Genomic DNA, 18,783 nt, shown 5'->3' with positions numbered 1-18,783 from the left:
GGGGCCATATTTACAAGGGCAGGAAAAGTCATGCAGGGTGGCTTTTCCTGTCCTTGTAAATATGGAGCAGTAAAATGCACCACTGGTACGACACAAAAAGTGATGCACCGGTGGCACAAGGGGCTTGTAAATCTGCCCCCAGGTGACCAGTTTGCGTTGCTTGCAGATGAGCTCCTGTCTTGGTCATAGATAGTTCCTGCTTTACAAACCACAGACACCACACTAAGGGGCTTATTTACAAGCCTCTTGCGCCACTTTTGCGTCATTTTTAACATTGGAAAAATGATGTACGGGTGGCGCAAGGGGCTTGTAAATCTTCCCCTAAGGTGGTAAAATAACACTGCCCCAAGTTCTTCAACTATTTGAGACACTTGTTAGCCCAAAACTGTGGCAGACGCCATGCCTTAAATTAGCCCTTCCAAGGCTCACTTTATGTGATACTGCCCATTGAGGCAATATTGGTTTAGTGCTGTAGCCACCAACTCATTTAAACCTGGCCATGTCTTTTACATCCATTTGTCCATTCTTAGTGTGATAACCAGGAGAGCGCCCACCCTAGGAAAAACACTACACAAGTCTCATATTATGGGCAGAATACACCAGATCTGCTAGAAGCACCCATCTCTCCACCCACCTCTTCATACCTACCCATCCAAAACTCATCCTGTGGGTCCCCAAAACCATCCACGTAACTCCTCCACTTCCTGTAAAATTCAACCTTCCCGCTATTCCGCCTCTGGAACACCTGCAAGAGATGGAAAGAGAACGAGGACAGGTATTGATTTGACTTTCTTGCTTGTGCATTAAAGGCCAGACCTCAGTCTCAGAGTGTATTTTCGTTGTAGTTTCTTAATGTGTAAATTTGCTTCCATTTTTGGTTCTATAAAGGCTGCTCTTCTTACGTTTGATATTGATCCTCTGTAGAGCCTAAACCACCTTTCTCAAGTGGTTTCTGATAACTTTCAGGCTGCAGCTCAAGGGAGGAACACATCGGAAATGTTTAAAGTTTTTTTCAAATAATAAATATAAAACTAAACCATTATTCAGGTTCAATATGGTTGTATTTTATTATTAGATGTACATGTCAGATCAAGCCATTCCTAGTGTATTTGCTAAGTCTCAAGATAATGCTCAACACAAGTGTTGGGCCAAGTTAAGTAGCTACCAGTTCTCTTGCTGCCTGCCTTTGGTCACCTCTAGCCCACATCCCTCCTTTCTTCATTCCAACTGGGCACTACATAACTGAAAAGGAAGCAAAATGTACAGCCACCAGAAGGTTTACCAAAGATGGGGGCATATTATCAAGGCCAGGCGATAATTATCGCTCAGCGCTCATAGCGCGAGGATAATTATCGCTGGCCAACTTATAATTTTATTGCGGAGATAGCGTGCTATTAGCAACGCTTATCTCCAAAGCGATAAAATTCAGAGCGCAAGCTGCCAACTGTGCGATTATCGCTGGAAATACAGCGATAGTCACACAGGGTTTGGCGATAGCTTGCTGATAGGGCAAGGCATACTTAGCCATGATATCCACCTTCCATAGGATATCATGGCTAAGTCAGTTTCAAAGCAGGCGTAAGGAAAGTAGTGATAACAGAGGTTATCGCTACTTTTCTTGCCGCTATGCTTCTTAGCGTGAGGCTTGATAATAGGAGAAATGTCGCTTAGCGACATTTCTCCCGTTATTCTGGGGAGGAACGCCCACTTTGCATCTCATTAGAGATGCAAAGCTGGGCGTTAAGGGAAAGGGCGAAGAAGCATGGATTTACACGTTAGCGTGTCCTTGCTACTAGGCCGTTAAAATTATCGCCGCTTTTCGTCCGAAAACGCAGACGCAAAAGCGGCAATAATTGTTTATCGCCTCGTTGATGCTATGCTCCTTAGTGATTTTCAAGAAAGTCAAAACAAGAAAAAACTATGGGCCAGGAGTTCTCCTGTAGTTAAAATACACTTTCACTATATAGTCAATCACAATTCAGAAGTCATGTAAGAGTTCACCCACTCTCTATGGTCACTTACAATCTATCCAACCCCATTGATGCTCATGCCACAGAAGAGACAATCTCTATGGCCACATAGTATCCAACCATGCCCACTGGTGCTCATTTCACAGTTCAGCGGCATCCTGTGCTCACTTACAATAAATACAGCTTAGTCAGTTGTCAGGTCAGAGTACATTTTCACTTTGCGGCTACACACAATTCACCCACACTCAAATTGTGTTTATTTCACAGTATAATCCAACCGTGTCTGTCTCTGGTCGTGTCCCAATATACCCCTGCTATTTGTTTACTTTCAATCCACCCACCCCTGTCAGTGGTCAAGTCACCCTTACTCTTTCTTGGGACCCTTCCATTCCAGCCATATGTATCAGCGATCATGTCACAGCATACACACGCTTCATGCTCTCTGGCAATACGTTGCTGTCCAGCTGAGGCAATGTCACAATACTCCTGCACTCTTTAGTCACTTACAATCCATTGACTTTCATCAGTGGTTATGTCCCCTATGGACTATGTCATTGATCATGTCAAAATACATCCAAGAACTGTTATCAGTTATACTCCATCCAGTTCTGTTTGTGGTCATGCCATAGCAGGCATTTACTCTCAGTCCACCTCTGTCCTTGGTTATGGTGCGTACACCCACATTCTATGGTCGCCTATAACCCATACAAACCATCCACCCTTATTGGCGGCCATGCACAGTAGGTCCACAGACACCTCCATTCCATCCACTCTGCCCTTGCTCATGGTGCATACACCCACATTCTATGGTCACCTAGAACTCATGCAAACCATCCACCCTTACTAGCGGTCATTCACGTAGGTCCACACTTTATAGTTCATTCACCCTGCTCTTGCTCATGGTGCATGCACCTGGTCTCTGCAGTCACTTACAATCCATCCACCTCCGTCTGTGGACATGTCACAGTACACTTCCATGGGTTTGCTGACATCGCCTCCAAGGTAGATGGTGTAGATGCCGCTGGTGGTATTACCATTCTGCCGGGCCTGGCTGCAGTCCGCTGGGTGTTTGTACAGCAGACTCACTATGGAAAAGGGACCATTTCAGAGAAACATCAGTGGAAGTTGAAGACCAACAGAAAACAGGGGCAAAACTTCTCAGAGGCCTTTATGCTTCTAAAATACGATGAGGCATTTTTGAGCATTCGTCTTCAACTATAATGTATCATAAGCTCTGGTTATGAGAGTTTTGTTTCGTGTCCCTATAAATTATTGTTTGATCAAGTTAATGCACAACAGCCCATTGTACAAGTCTGGGTGCAAAGGAACGGAAGCACTTAGGGGCGCATTTACAAGTGAATGACGAAGCGTGGCATTAAGCAAAAATTGCTAACGCCACGCTCCGCTATTCTGAAAATGCAGGAATGCACTGTATTTACAATGGTATGGCACATCCCTGCGTTTTCACTAGCTCTGGTGCAAAACTCAGCTGCCTAGCGCCAACGCAGGCACCATTGCACCACAGTTCAAGGGTGCCTGTATTGAAAGAATGATTGTTTATGTGGAGGAAGGTGTCATTTCCTGCACATAAACAATCACTAATGGCGATTTGTAACTCCTAAGTGTGCCACATTGCGCAGCACACATAGAAGTTGCAAATCATAATTTTTTTAATAATTGCTTCCAGCACATAAACAATCATTCATGGCGATTTGCTGTTTCTATGTGTGCTGCACAATGCAGCACACATAGAAACAGCAAAAACGAGGAGAAATTAAAAATGTCTCCTCGTTTCGCCATGTTAAGACCAGGATTTCCCTGGTCTTAATTTTGGCGCTGCCCAAAATTTGCGCCACCCATCTAAATAGGGGGCAGTGTCAAAATCAATGGGTGTTGCGGCGGAACGCCGACCGCAACACCCATTGCCTCCCCCCTCATGCTAAGTGTAGTGTGAAAGGGTCCTTATTTACAAGACGGCTTTAAGCCACGTTAAGTGGCTTAACGTCACCCTGTAAATAAGGCGAAGGTATTATCGCCACAGGAACATCAATTTTTGTGACGTTCTTGTGGCGGTAACCCCTTGTAAATATTCCCAAAACGATTGTGTGTTCTTGAGAAATACCTCATGTTGGGAGGAGAGAGTGGTTGGTTTTCATAAAATAACCATGTTCTCAATATGACAACATCTATAGCGAGAAGGTAAGTAGCTGATGAGTGAAGAATAGAAGTCTACACTTCTGGAGATATTTACCTTGACAATATAGTGGTCGTTGATATGATGGAGTTGATATTGTTGTGTGTTGACTTGAAAACGTCAATCTTGTTGTACCATACCCTGTATTGGGCTCTGCTAGCATAGTGCTTATATTTCTGGTAGGGCGGCCTCTCTCGTTAACACATATATTGAGTCTAATCAAATCCAAAAAAAGAGCCAAACCTCATGGAGCGGTCGAACATATTCCTTTCTCCCCTTGGATTTTGTTGGCTTTGCTTTGTCTGAACCAATAGCTCATGAAGTAACATTAATTCATAGCAACACTTGCATCCACCCGAGTTCCCTTGCCATACTTTAGGGTGCATGTCTGGCAATACCCATCAAAAGCTGGAGGCATATGTACGAATCCCTATCACCATTGGTGCATCACTTTTTTCGATGCTCCGATGGAGTAGCTCTATTTTCAATATTTACAAGGTGGCGCTAAGCCTCTTAGCAGGGCTTAATGCCACCTTGTAAATATGCCCCTTTCTGCCGCAGTCCTCTGCGGCCAAGGGTCATGCAATGGGTGTTGCTGTGGGCGTTCCACTGCAACACCCATTTCTTTTTGACGCTGCCCCAGATTTACCAGGGGGTGTAAGTCTGAGGCAGCGCCAAAAACTAACGCCATGCATGAGCAGGTATTAGAATGGTGCACGAGGAGAAATGTTTTTATTTCTCCTCTTTTCTGCCTTTTCGATGTGTGCTGCATTCTCCAGACACATAGGATGAGCAAAAAGCCATTAATGATTGTTTATGTGCAAGAGGGTATCCATTACTGCACATAAACAATCCTTAAATAATGATGATTTGCTACTTCTAGTTGTGCTGTAGAAGGCAGCACACATTAGAAGTAACAAATCGCCATTATGGATTGTTTATGTGCAGGAAGGGACGCTGTTCTGCACATAAACAATAATTCTTGGCTTTTTGCCCTTTCTATGTGTGCTGGAGAATAACAACATAAACTAAGGGATTGGTGTCCAGACTGATTCAGGACAAACCCAAAGGATATGTTATTCTGTAGACCAGCTAGCTCACAGTGCCACTATGAACCCCTCCTAACAAGGAACGAATAGTTTCTGGCAACTATCGAACATGACAACTCTGACCCGGCAGGGATCGTAGAAACAGTACAGTACTTTTCGCCCAGTCACTCGTGCTCAATTAGTCACAGAGATATACACAGAATAAATGGTGGGGACGTTTTCAATAAGTATTTAATGACCCAGCGTCTTTCTAGTATAAAATACGTGTGTTGCAACAACGATGAGACACAAACAGATGTATACAGTTATAAGCACCAACAGAGTAAAGAAAAAGGTAGAATTCTACCATAGTGCTAAAACAATGAATATATGCAGGCATATAAATACATGACAGTAATAATGTGTACTCCTACGATGCAAACCCTAACTAGAAGTACCTAAGTGTACATCCTAACTAGAAGTACCTAAGTGTACCTAGCATGAATGTAAGTGTAAAGTCAATAAACCCCTCAGCTTTTTGCGTCAGCATGGAAGTCTTTCTCCTCTGGTTTGCTCAGCGAAGATGTGGTGCTTATATATCCGAAAGGCACCATCAGAAGTGTACTATGGGCATGTCAGTGAAGGATGATGATAGAAATTACCCTTATACAGAGTTATTATGCAGAAGATGGTAATCTTCTATGATAATGAGAATTCTCATGCATAATGCATGAGGCTAGTTTTTCGAAGAAAACCACACGACTGTCATGTAGCACCTAACTAGTTAAAAGGTCAGGGCCAGGCCCGTTATGTAGAACAATGGTAGAACATATGTAGGTAAAAGGTCCTGTAACTACCTAGGCCATTATTGGGGTACATTGGGGTTCATTACATTACCTTTCGCTGCCGGTGCCAACGGCTGCCTCGATCCTTCAATCCCAGCAGTCTCTGGGAAGGCACAGGCTCCCCACCTGATCCAGATGCTGCTGACATACTATGAGAGCAGTGCCAGGATTAGTCTGAGTGCCCTGGATTGCTGCTCTGACACTGCCTGGGATCCTGCGGCTTTTCTCCAACCCGGCTGTGAACACAGCTCGGTTGGAGAAATAGAAGTGTGCATGTCTGTCTGGAATGGCCAAAGACGGCTGGACAACTTACATGCGCACTTCTAAGTGCCCACCAGTCCTCCCTTTCATGGCCCGCCCCCACTCTACACAGGCATGCCAGTCAGTCACCAAAAAAAAGGAATTGTTTTATTTTCATTTTATTTTTCTGTGACTGACTCTGATGAGTGGGACGATGCCATTATGGAGGAGCCGCCCCTGCTCTCCCGGGTGGTGTGCATGCTGCTCATCGGCAAGGATGTGCATTTCAGCTCTCATTGAAAGTTCATGGTCACATTCTAATCGCTGTGCAAACAATTTGCACGGGGTTTGGAATTCCAAGGTCATGGATGTCACTTCACCAAATGCCTGGGGTAGCAGAAGTGACATCACATGCCCTTAGACCCCGTGTGACATCACATGATCTTTAGACCTGATGACCTCATGTGAAGTGGCGTGTGATGTTGTGCCCTGAAGGAGCCACAAAAATGGACTTTACGGAAGTGGATCGAACATTATTAATATAATTTTGAAATCTAATGCTAGCTTTGAGTTGCCTATCAGCTGGTAAGCTGGAGGCTGCACAGGGCCTCTATGACCAGCAAATACGGAAAAGATCAGACATACAGCCCACATCCGAGATCATCAATGTTTAGAAAAGAAACCAGAACCATTTTGTAGATGCTTTCTCTTATTGCCCATCTACAGGCTCGGGTATCCTTGTTTGAATCCAGACGAAAAGAGAAAAATACTCAATCAAACTAGACATGACCACTTCTTGGAACATGGTAGTTTAGAAAAGACCTACCAGCGGTTAACATGACCTTCACCAAGTTGAAGATTAAATAACAGTTATTGTAAGCTGCACACTTCCAGCAGTAAGTGCTATGTAAATGCTGTATATGCAATACTCATTGTTTGTATTACATAATCCAAGAAGACAGTGATGTTACAGAAGTCCCACTGAAACATGTTCCAGACGATGGGTCTGGGTGAAGGTCCCTAAGACGGGGCACATCTTCCTGAGCTTCATGAAATCAAGGAGCAGCAGAAAGACAAAGAAGAGGGCTAACAGAGAAGGGGTGTACCAGCAGGAGGTCAGAAGTACCTACAGGGCAGGAAGCTGCTTCTCTAGCTATGCCCATCTGTCTTTCTTCTCCCCTCTTGTGTTCTGTCTATCTCTCCAACTTTGTTACTATTCCCTCTCCATCTCACCCTCCTTTGCTCTACAATCTCTCTCTACCTGTATTTCTAGCTCATTTTCTCTCTATCTCTCTGGCTCTCTGTTTAGCTGTCAGTATTCTCACTTCTGCCTCTTTCTCATGCACTCAACCACTTTACTACTTTCTCTGTCTCTACACTATGGGGCATATTCTCAAGCCCCTATCGCAACCACAAAGTCACTTTTCATAACATTGTGGTGGCGATAGGGGCATCGCCTGATTCACAAGGCAGCATTAAGCCACTTAACGTGGCTTGACGCTGCCTTGCAAATAATGCCCCCTTTCATGCTATACTTAGCGTGAAAGGGGAGGGTGATGGGTGTTGTGGTGGGCGTTCCACCGCAACACCCATTGATTTCGGTGCTGCCCGACATTTACAAAGGTGGCGTAAATATGGGGCGGCCCCAAAGTTAAGACCAGGGAAATTAGGAGAAATTTATCCTCGATATTGGTGTTTTTATGTGTGCTGTGTTGTGCAGCCACATGGTAACAGCAAAACGCCATTGTTTTTTTATGTGCAGGAAGGTGTCCCTCCCTGCACATAAACAATAATTAAAAAAATGATGTTTTGCAACTTCTATGTGTGCTACATTAAGCAGCACACATAGAACACATAGAAGGTACAAAACTGCATTTAATAATTGTTTATGTGCAGCAAGGGACACCTTCTTACACATGAACAATCTTACCCTGGAACACAGACACCCTTGCACTATAGTGCAAGGGTGCCTACGTTGCCACTAGGCAGCTAAATTTAGGGCCAGTGCAGGGAGAAACGCAGGGCTGCACCTTATTTTTGTAAATATGGTGCAGCCCTGCGTTTCAGAAGTGGCGGAGTGCGCCATTAAGCCAAGAAGGCTAAGGCCGCGCGCCATCACTTCTATTATAAATATGCCCATAAGTGTCTCACCCTCTGCTCTGAACTATTTCTCTTAATATCTCGCTCAACATCTTTCCCTCGCCTTTATTTTCTGTTTTAATTGCTATCTTTCCGTCACTTTCCAGTTACATCTTTTCACCACTTCTCTTATTTCCTTTCTCTGCATTACTCGGTTCCTACCTTATACTCTCTCGTCTCTAACATTCATATTTGTACTCCTCCCATCTCACTACACTGTTTGTTACCTCCACGTTTAAGCTTATTACATCCTAAGTCCTGGTAGGCATCCCTTCCCCATGCACAGTCATGGGCAGCAGGGCTGCACAAAAAGGATTCCAGTGGTCAGGATGTGCTAGTGGGCAGTCTAAGGAGGGGCCGTGGGCAAGTAAACCTGTACATAGCTGCAAAGTAGACCCCTGACTAGAGTTCTCGCCTGGGCGATATTTAACCAGCCTGGCCAGTATTTTCACATCAATGCCTGGAAAGAAATTGGTATAATCAGAAAAGAAGAAATTTCCTGCTGTCGAAGCTAGTCCAGCGTTGCAGACTTAATTGACCTGGGTCGCAAGCAGCCTCGTATAGATAGCAAGCCAACGCACAGAAGTCGCAAAAGCCAAACTATAGCTACCCCGACCTAAACTATGTCCATGCACATATGCAAACTTAAAACTTGTCAGCTGTCCACAGTAGCAACTAGGATTGTCACCTTCTTTAAAGAGGCATATCAGCTATTTGCTTGTGCTTGAGATTACAAATGTGTCAGGTACTGGTACACCTCTCCCTGTTTCCTTTCATAGTGATTTAGGATTAAAGCAGACAGCTGCAAAATATTTTCGGGAGTAGTTTTTTTAAATGGGACTTTAGATTTATATTGAAAATGAAGAACATACCAGCTTTAGCTGATTTTGCCATTGTTTTTGTTTTACCTTTAACAATATTGTCATTAGAATTTTGGCCAAGCTGGTAAAATACTGGCCATGTGGTAACTGAGCAACATAAAGGCACACTGTGGCAAATAGGAAACAAGCATTTACAATGCAATAGGTCCCGCAATGGCATTATTTTGAGCTATTGACATTGTAAATGTTATGATCTAGACAGTCACTCTTAACGAGTAATGAATATTGGCTGATTTGTAGGCCAGGTATGTCACAGTTCTTTCCCATGCGCTTGATGTGTTGTTCACAGAGACCCTCTGACAGGTGATCATTACCTGTATCTCACATGTCACGATCAGCCACCCTGACGCGGACTCGGCACACTGCTTGAGCCCCTAACGTTCGGCTGAACCGTTTCATGCCGCTCTCCGCCCGTCCCTGCAGCTCCGTGAGACGCAGCCCCGGATTCCACTCTCATCGGGGGAGGAGGAGCCGAGCCCCGTCCTGTCCCTGGAGCCTGTCACACTGTGCATCTGAGGAAGCGGAGGCGCAGCACAGCCTGAGAGCCGCGCCCGCTCCCCGGGGCATGAGCCGGAGATGCGAGGAGGACTGAAGACACCCTGCAGCAGGAAGGAGCATAGCGCGCCCTGCACAACGCAAACCCCACGCATCACTGAGAGCTCAGCGGACTCCTGCACAGACTGTGAGTACGGACCGCACTCAGGGCAGGAGGAAGGAGCGCAGAGGGCAGTACGAGGCACACCCCGCCAAGAGGTAGGACTTCGAGAGGTGGCGCGCAGCCTTTTCTTCCTGACACATTGCTGTTTACAAAGTGCCCTGTGGTTTTTAGGTTCCTGCACCCTCCCAGTCAGTTGAAAACACTTGGCTTTTAGCTGACAATGTTACAACTTAGCGAAAGCGCATGTTTATTTTAATTCACGAGGATAACTGGGCACGTAGTGTCACTTCCACCCTGGCTGACATCCAGGGAGGAGAGGTGACAACTCCTGTTCTCTGCACGGTGGAAGAGACGCGAGATGCCTTGCGCATCGCCTGTCCGGGCGCGTGCCATCTCCTGTCTCCCTTCGCTAGCAAAACCGACGACTATAGGTCTCACCAAGGCGAGCAGCGCATGCACTGTGTCGCTAGGCTAGACCTAAAAACTGAAAGCACTTGCTGCGTCTGTCTTAAAGATTCTGACAGCCATTGGTAGTAAAGTGCTTGGCCCAAAATCAGCTGGGGCTCAGGAGCCCCTGGAAAGCTAGGACAGACTACTTCCACAAGCCATTGTAATTTTGTTTCCCTTTTCTGAAGCAGTCCAGTCAAACACACCAAAACTCTCAGTCTGCAGGTGAAGCAAAGTTATGCTGCCAGGGGCAGGGAGACGTAATGGGGTAAACTGAAATAGCGGCAAGTTTAAACTGTGTACAGTCCCAACAAAGTGCAGTGTTGAGCTGCTGCTTTTTCATATAGAGAAGATTTATTTGCAAATAACTATTGGACTCAAGTCAGTCTTCATAAACTTAAGCTAGCCCAGTCTCCACAATGTTGGAATTGTAACACTCAATCAGGTGACTTATCACACATGCTTCTCTTTTGCCCACTGTTCCAAAACTTTTGGAACAAGGTTTTTGAGCACATCAGCCAGACATTAAATATCTCCCCAGTTAAAGAGATATCATATATCTTATTTGGCATCCTCAACCGGAAACTAAAAGGAGATGATGACCGCTTTCTGCTTGATTTAGTGTTGACTCTGGCATGTAAAATAGTTCTGAGTAATTGGAAAAGTTTTGAAAAAAAAGTATTAAAAAAATGGCAGGAATGGTCAACCTTTAAGAGAGGTGCGGATAATATTGCCCTCCAAATCTCCCCATGGAAACCTACACACAGGAAATTGTGGAGATCTCTTGAGACCGCCTCTATGGTTTTTAAACTTCCTTGAAACTCTAGATTACTATTCTGCTTAAATGAGCTTGCGGACTTTTCCACAAAGGATTGACTATGCCCCCCCTACCTATCCGCCGTTAGGATAAGGAGTTGTGGACTATATACAGTCATTAAGAGTATCCCTTGACCCCGAGTTGGCTCTCTTCTTTATATTTATTTTTATTGTTATTATTTTTATATAACAAAATGAGGATAGAAGCTATGTGTTATATAATATTACAACTGGCTCTACGGATCCCTCTGACACTACTTAGACCTACCCAAATGCCTTTAATAGTAACCAAACTACATTAGGCAAATCAACATGAGTACAATTATCTGTTATGGTATATTATTTCCGTCATCTCAACTTTATCGTTTGTAAGAACCAGTGTCCAATTAGCAATAACAGAACTGATATCCTCTAACCATCCTGACAATGAAGAGAGTGTTATTGCAGTTGTGTTTTTTTGTTTTGCCTTGTTTGTTTGTATTGCTTTGTAAAAACTCAATACAAGTTATTGAAATCAAAAAAATGTGCTGCCTTCGAAACAAGGGACCAGGGATCACGAAGGCAGCACCAGGAGTAGCAAAGGACAAGCCAGGAGTTGCAATTGTGTTCCCTGGCGACCCCTAAATTACGTCCATGTTGGAGGTGTGTGATTATTATCACACTCGTGAAGTTTTCCGATGATAGATTTCAACAGGTCAAGCTTGTAGAAAGGTATAAGGTGAAAAGGCTCTGAAAAAGGCAAAACGTGAAATTTGGGCCCAGATGCACAGCGTATTTTTCCGGATCCAAGCTGCCCGATGCACAGAATCAAGCCGTTTGCGACTAGAAAAATGCTTTTTCTGATGTACAAAATGGTAATGGCATTTGTGATTCGGTATTTGGATGGGGTGTGTTTTGGGCGTTCCTTCCAAATACTGAATCAGTATGGTATGAACTACTGTTTAGCGACCGAATTCCGGTTGTAAAACAGTAATTATTTACCGCCATTTCAAAAGTGGTGGTAACCCATTCACAAATGGGAAGGGGTCCATTTGGAAACCTTTCTCCTTTGAGAATGTTGAAAAATATTTTTAAGAGCAGGCAGCTACTCTTAAAAAATGAAAATTAAATGTTACATTTTTTTCATTTTGAAATGCAGCCCGTTTACCTTTACGGAAAACGAGCTGCATTTGAAAAAAAAAATAGATTGCTTTATTTAAAAGCAATCACAGACATGGTGGTCTGCTGACCCCACCAGGCCCCCCTATCCCTGGAATGGCAGCGAATCCTAGTGGGTCACAAATCGCAACCTATCTCATTAATATGCATGAAGTATGTCTAATTGTGACCCATTATGAATTGCTAATGAAACTCAAAAGTGTTTCATACATTAGCCATAGCGATTTCCTAATTGCGATTCGCAGGACATCGCAATAAGAAAATCACTTTTCCTAATCTCCGTACATCTGGCCCTTGTTTTGTTAAATACTCATTTTGTATTGCTGTGCCTCATTTTCAAGTTGAACATTTACAATCTGAAATATTTACCAGACTGAGTAAATGCTTCCCCTTGGGGGTAACAGATATAGTAAATATCCCACCCTATTCCACTCAACTTATGAGGGCCTAAGAGTATCTATCCACATTTGTATACATAACTGTGGAGCAACATAAACACCCATACTCTTAAGTTATCTAAATTATTTAATTTACATGGAAAAAAACATGCAATACAGCAGATTTTGTAAGACTGCAATAAAAATGGTGCCCCTATGTTTCTTGATTATAGGTTATTTATTTATTTTAATGCTGGTATTTATTGAGGTATTTTTATTTTTCACATGATCCTTGGTTCTGATATAGAAAATGTCCTTCTGTTGCAGTTACTTAACACCTATATCATTTCCATTTGTGCTTTTTCTGCTTCTTGCTAAAGTTTTGTTGAAGATTACATAACACGGATGTGAGACCTGACAGCCATACGGTGGCCTTCCCCCCAACTTTTTGCCTTCCTCCTCCACTTTTCTGACTTTGTTTTTGCTGGTATTAGAACTCTGTGCACTTTACCACAGCTAACCAGTGCTAAAGTGCTTGTGCTCTCGCCCCTAAACATAGTAATATTGGTTCATCCCCAATTGGCATGTTTAATTTACTTATAAGACACTCGTAAAGTGGTAATATGTGTACCCAGGACCTGTAAATTAAGTACTACTAGTCAGTCTGCAGCACTGATTGTGCCACCAACTTAAGCAGCCGTTTAACCATGCCTCAGGCCTGCCACTGATGAGCCTCTATGTGTAGTTATCACTGACATGTCGACCTGTCAAAATAAACCTTTTGCCAGGCCCAACCCTTCTCTCTTTATGCATATAAGTCACCCCTGAGGTAGGCCCTGGACAACCCAGAGAGCTGGGTGCAATGTATCTAAAAGGCAGGACATGTACTTTTCAGTTTTACATGTATTGATTATGAGAGTCTCTCAAACTCGTTTTTCACTACTGCAAGGGATATCTCTCCCATAGGATAACATTGGGATTAACTTATTACATTCTATAAGCGTCAATTCCAATTGTGAAGAGATAAACCCTTCAAGACCGGTATGTCTGGAATTACAATTTAAAAGTCACACTTATGGTGAAGTCAGATTTCAAATAGCAGTTCTGAAAATGTTCACTTTTAGAAAGTAGTAATTTTCTTGCTTTAGTCATTTGGTGGCTTCAGCCTGTTATTGATCACATGACTGGGTGTAGTTGGCATTTGGACTTTGTGTATTCCCCCTAGACAGCCACACACAATGGGAGCTTAGGTGTGTCTCATTGGACAAATCACTGTCAGAATGGGAGGGAGAAGCTGGGCACAGTCTCACTCACCAGTAGAGGAATGGATGGTAAACTCAACCCCGCCATTGGAGTTTGCAGAGTTTTGCCCACTCTATGCTCTGCTTGGAATGCAGAGTTCGGGAAAAACTCTGCCAACCATCGGGTGGAGGAGTTTACCGCCCACTTCTTGTTGCAGGTCTTTAAACGACTGTCATTTGTCCATAATTTTAGCACTTCCAGGTCTTATAACAACCAATCCCGAAGCATACCATAATTCTGGGAGTAGCCTGTGAGACGGACATACTACTAACTTTATGGTGACCAAGGATTGGAGCAGTGGGGACACATTAACCAATCCTACTGTGCCACAGACAATTCTGAAGTGGTGATTGCCTGTGAAGTCTGATGGAGGCTTTGTCCGAGCTGTCCTCCTACAGTTGGCAGCTTCTGTTCAGTTTAGAAATGAGAATGCAATAACATGTTAACAGATTGTATGTGCGGGGAGTATATGCTCGCGCTGTCTGGCATTTAAAACCGCTCTGCTGAGGCAGCAGCTCACTTTCTTTTTTACGGTAGCCATTGGGCCCAGTAAATAATATGGCACTCCCGAATCTTCCTCTGAAACACAGTATGTCACATCCTGGTGCTGGCAGTCAAGGCGCTGCAGAAAGAGGTCTGAGGTTGTCCAGGCCCTGAGTGGGCCCAAGGGCATAATGGCTGGTGAGTGTGAACAATGCTGCTATGTGAGTCTCTACTTTTCTGTGTGTCTGTATGAGCCCTCCTGAAAGCAGCAGCAACAGTGCAGACAGTGACCAACGCAGTGACAAAAAGCCACCAGACGCACCTGCACCGCCACCTGCATATTGGGACGATACTGGACCCCAGTCCCCAGAGGCAAACTGTATTGAAAGAGCATCAGGACAGGCGCCCCTGCCGAAGCACCCCAGGCCACACCAGTCATGTCCTGTGGTTAGACTTTGCCTTGGGGGACCTGTTCTATTTTTCTTTCTTACCTCTCTATCTTTGGTGGGTTCTTGTTTTTCTGTACTTGGCGATTTGGTGCCATTTTACCTTTAATCCCGTCTTAAGAGCAAGGGGTACACAGCTGCGGTGGAGTTTCTGGAGCGACCGGCAAGTATTTATACGCCACCCGCCTGTTCTTCCTTGCTTGGGTTCTTTCCTAGTTCTTGCCCTGGAAGGACTTCACTGCCAGTGTTTCTGACATCACGCTGGCCTCTTTGTTTTGCTTCTTTCTGGATCCGTTGGCAATTTCCCGTATTCTACTCCCTTCTGCTGTGGATATTTCTGGTAACCCAAGCTGGATAAGCTAACCTTTTCGAGGATGTTGGACTCATACGCATAGCGGGGCCATTGTTCCCTTTCCCGCTTTATGTGCATTGGATTCCCTGAGGATTAGTGAACTTTAGCACCCTATTGGCCTTGTTATGCGTTATTTGGGTGCTTTTACGGAACACCATGATTATTAATTGTTTGTCTTCTTTTAAACAAGGGATCCCTTTATTGAGAGTGCAGGATGTGCAGTTTTTTTGCCTTTGGGTTTACCTCGGATATAAATCTTGTAGGCGTGGACATTAATTCTGTTACAAATATTTGCTACAACCCTTCTGGGACTTGAAACTTTGTTTGTTTCCCTTGCCTACATTGGAGTGCGCTTCATATTTGGAAGGGTAAGCAAAAACGAAGGATAATGCAGCTGTACACATAATGGAAATGTCTGGTGCTGATGCTATCTCTTTTTCTATTCTCTTTCTCAGACTCCCGTCCCCTATTTTGGTCCTATCAGTCACCAGAGAGAGGAGCCTAGGCGTGGAAGTCCATCCATCTTTTACCCCTTGTTTACCTACCTTCCCCCGGTGCGTTTTCCTACTCGAGTCTCTTTATCTTTGTGCGTGAGTGGAAAGGGCGCATGATGAGGAACGGGACTATCTTCGTTCCTGCAGTACTCGGTTATCCGGTGAGTGGGAGCAGGACAGAAAACCAAGCCCACGAAAATTGTACTGCCCGAGCGAAGATGGACCAGGATGACAGATCCCGGATTTCCATCGTTGGTGGGGGTGCAGGGGTGGGACCGTCAATGCAGGAGTTAGTTATGGCTCTTACTAACATCCAGACAGAAGTACGAGAATTGAGGCAGGAAAATCAAGGTCTGCTCCAGGAATTAAACATCTATAAGGCCAGAGAATATTCCTGGGGGAGGGGTCCTGGGACCAGGCCAAAGACACATGCACCTATAGTACAACCAGCGACCTTTCCATATGATAGGACTACCGGTGCTGGTACCGGCGGTGGTGTACCCGTTGCTGTTACAATTACTACCCCAGTTCTAGTGCCTTTGGCTGTTCCAGAGCGGTACTCGGGGGATCGTAACAAGTTCATCATATTTATGAATCAATGCTATCTGCATTTTTTGTGTAGACCTACAACGTTTCCTGAGGACTCAGCAAAGGTCGCTTTTTTGATTTCTGTCCTAGCTGGTACGGCAGCAATGTTGTCCGTCCCCTTGGTGGACAGTGACAACCCTATTCTCTATAATTTACCTGCATTTAAGGAGCAAATGCATTGCTTGTTTGCTAGGCATACTTTTATGCAAGGCAGTGATGCTGAAACGCTCAAATTAAGACAAAGAAAACAGACTTGTTATTATACATTTCTACCTTTAATCGTCTTGTTTCAGAAAGTCATTGGCCTATAGAGAAAAGGACTTCTTTGTTTTATCAGGGGCTCTGTAAGGAGTTAAAGGACATTTTGGCACATGTTGTAAATCCTCCTGAACTGTACGGAGTTCATAGATCCTGTTGTTAAATTAAATCATAGATTGTTTGATTGCAAGGGAGAGAAATGTTGCTTTCCAGCACCACGTTTGGTTGTTGTACGTGGGGACCAGAAGGAAAAAACAGGGAAAAAATCTCTACCAGAAGCTATGCGAATAGGTGGGGTGCTGGGTCCTTTGTCTAAAGAGGAAAAGGAAAGGAGGCGGGTACATCATCTTTGTTTGTAGTGTGGGAAGAATGGACATTAGGCACGAGACTGTCCAGTTAAGCACTCAATAATTCCTTCAAGAAAATCTGTGGCTCTTGTTAAACAGGAAGTTACGTCTCTAAGCCTTGAAGAGGTTGTTAACCAGAATCCTTATGATGTTGCCTGTTCTGTCCAAAGGGTACCGCGCCATTTCAATATTACAATGACTTTAGTGATTACGAATAGTAGGAGAACTACTGTTTCCGTTTTACTTGATTCCGTAGCGTCACTTGGCTGATAAACTGAACGTTCCGTGTATATATAAAAAGCAGCCTGAACCTATAAGGGCAATTGATGGTACCGATTTAGCATCAGGGCTAATCACGAAGCAAACCGAACCACTCCTGTCGATTTGCGTTTATGATATTATGCTGAGATGGTTAGTTTTGACCTTATTGATGCCCCCTCTTTTGGGGTCATTCTTGGTGTATCATGGCTACAAACACATAACGCAAAGATCGATTGGGCCAGACGAACAGTTACATTGGACTTCAAACATTGTTTGCAGTATTGTTATCAAGAGGCTACAGATTGGGTTTCTCCATTGGTTAGTGCAGTAGGCACCTGGACTGAGGGTTCCTGTATTCCTTCTCAGTTTCTTGAGAATTCTGCTGTTTTTGATGCTGTCAATGCTAGTATTTTGACACCACATCGTAGATTAGACTGCTGCTTTGCTTTGGTTCCTGGTGCTTCTTTACCTTGTAGTCAGATCTGAGCTCTCTCTGAACCAGAAGAGCAGCATTTGCAGGTCTATTTGGATGAGATCTTGGAATCCGGGTTTATCAGACAGTCCTCTTTTCCGGTGTCCTCTCCCCTCTTCTTCGTACCAAAGAAAGAGGGGGATCTTCGCCCCTGCATTGATTATAGAGCCTTTAACAAGGTGAACATTAAAAACAAATATCCGCTCCCTTTGATACCGGTGTTATTGGATCAATTGCGGCATGCCACCAGTTTTACTAAACTGGATGTGCGTGGGGCATATGATTTTATTCGTGTCCCTGAGGGGGGTGAATGGAAGACCGCTTTTCGGACTACGTTTGGTTTGTTTGAGTATTGTGTTATGCCTTTCGGTCTTTGTAATGCCCCTGCAGCTTTTTAGTTTTTTATTAATGAGGTGTTACAGGGGTATTTGGATGTAAGCTTTATCGTCTATATAGACGACATACTGATTTTTTCTAAAACTGATGCAGAACATGACTATCATGTGACACGAGTTGCATAAACTGCGTGATAATTATTTATTTGTCAAATTAGTTTTGGGTTTCATGTGTTGAGTTTTGGGGCTTTCTCATTTCTACTGTAGGTATTAAGATGGACCCAAAAAAGACTGTGGCGATCACTATGCGGCCAATTTCAACTTGTGTGAGGGATATTCAGGTCCTTTAAGGATTTGCCAATTTTTATAGCCCATTTGTATCCCATTTTTTGGAGATCATAATTCCCATGACGGCCTTGCTGAAGAAAGGGGTTCCCTTTTTATGGTCTACATCTGTCCAGCTAGCTTTGGAGACATTGGTGGAGAAATTTACCTCAGCCCCTACCCTTAAACATCCAGATCCTGCTCTCCCGTTTTATGTAGAAGCAGATGCTTTTCAGTATGCTGTGGTTCTCAGTGGGATGTAGACACAGGGCTTATGTACCCCAAGGTGCTCTTTTCTAAAAAATTGTTGGCTGCCGAACAAAACTTTACTGTTGCCGAAATAGAGCTGTTGGCTATTAAATTGTCTT

At 44.1% G+C, this 18,783-nt stretch overlaps 1 protein-coding gene across 1 annotated transcript in view; it reads right to left on the bottom strand.

Moving 5' to 3' along the window:
- Positions 1 to 18,783, bottom strand: part of TNN (tenascin N) — a 190,555-nt gene that overhangs the window by 25,267 nt on the left and 146,505 nt on the right. The window contains exons 10-11 of the mRNA XM_085601594.1: positions 2,904 to 3,055; positions 649 to 745 (exon numbers count right to left, since the gene is read on the bottom strand). Of these exons, the coding sequence (XP_085457720.1) occupies positions 649 to 745; positions 2,904 to 3,055 (249 nt within the window). The remainder of the gene's footprint in view (positions 1 to 648; positions 746 to 2,903; positions 3,056 to 18,783) is intronic.

Source organism: Triturus cristatus, chromosome 4_2 (assembly GCF_964204655.1).
Source record: "Triturus cristatus chromosome 4_2, aTriCri1.1, whole genome shotgun sequence".
Taxonomy (NCBI): Eukaryota; Metazoa; Chordata; class Amphibia; order Caudata; family Salamandridae; genus Triturus; species Triturus cristatus.
The sequence above is the reverse complement of the archived record's forward strand: the minus strand, read 5'-3'. Positions and strand labels throughout refer to the sequence as shown.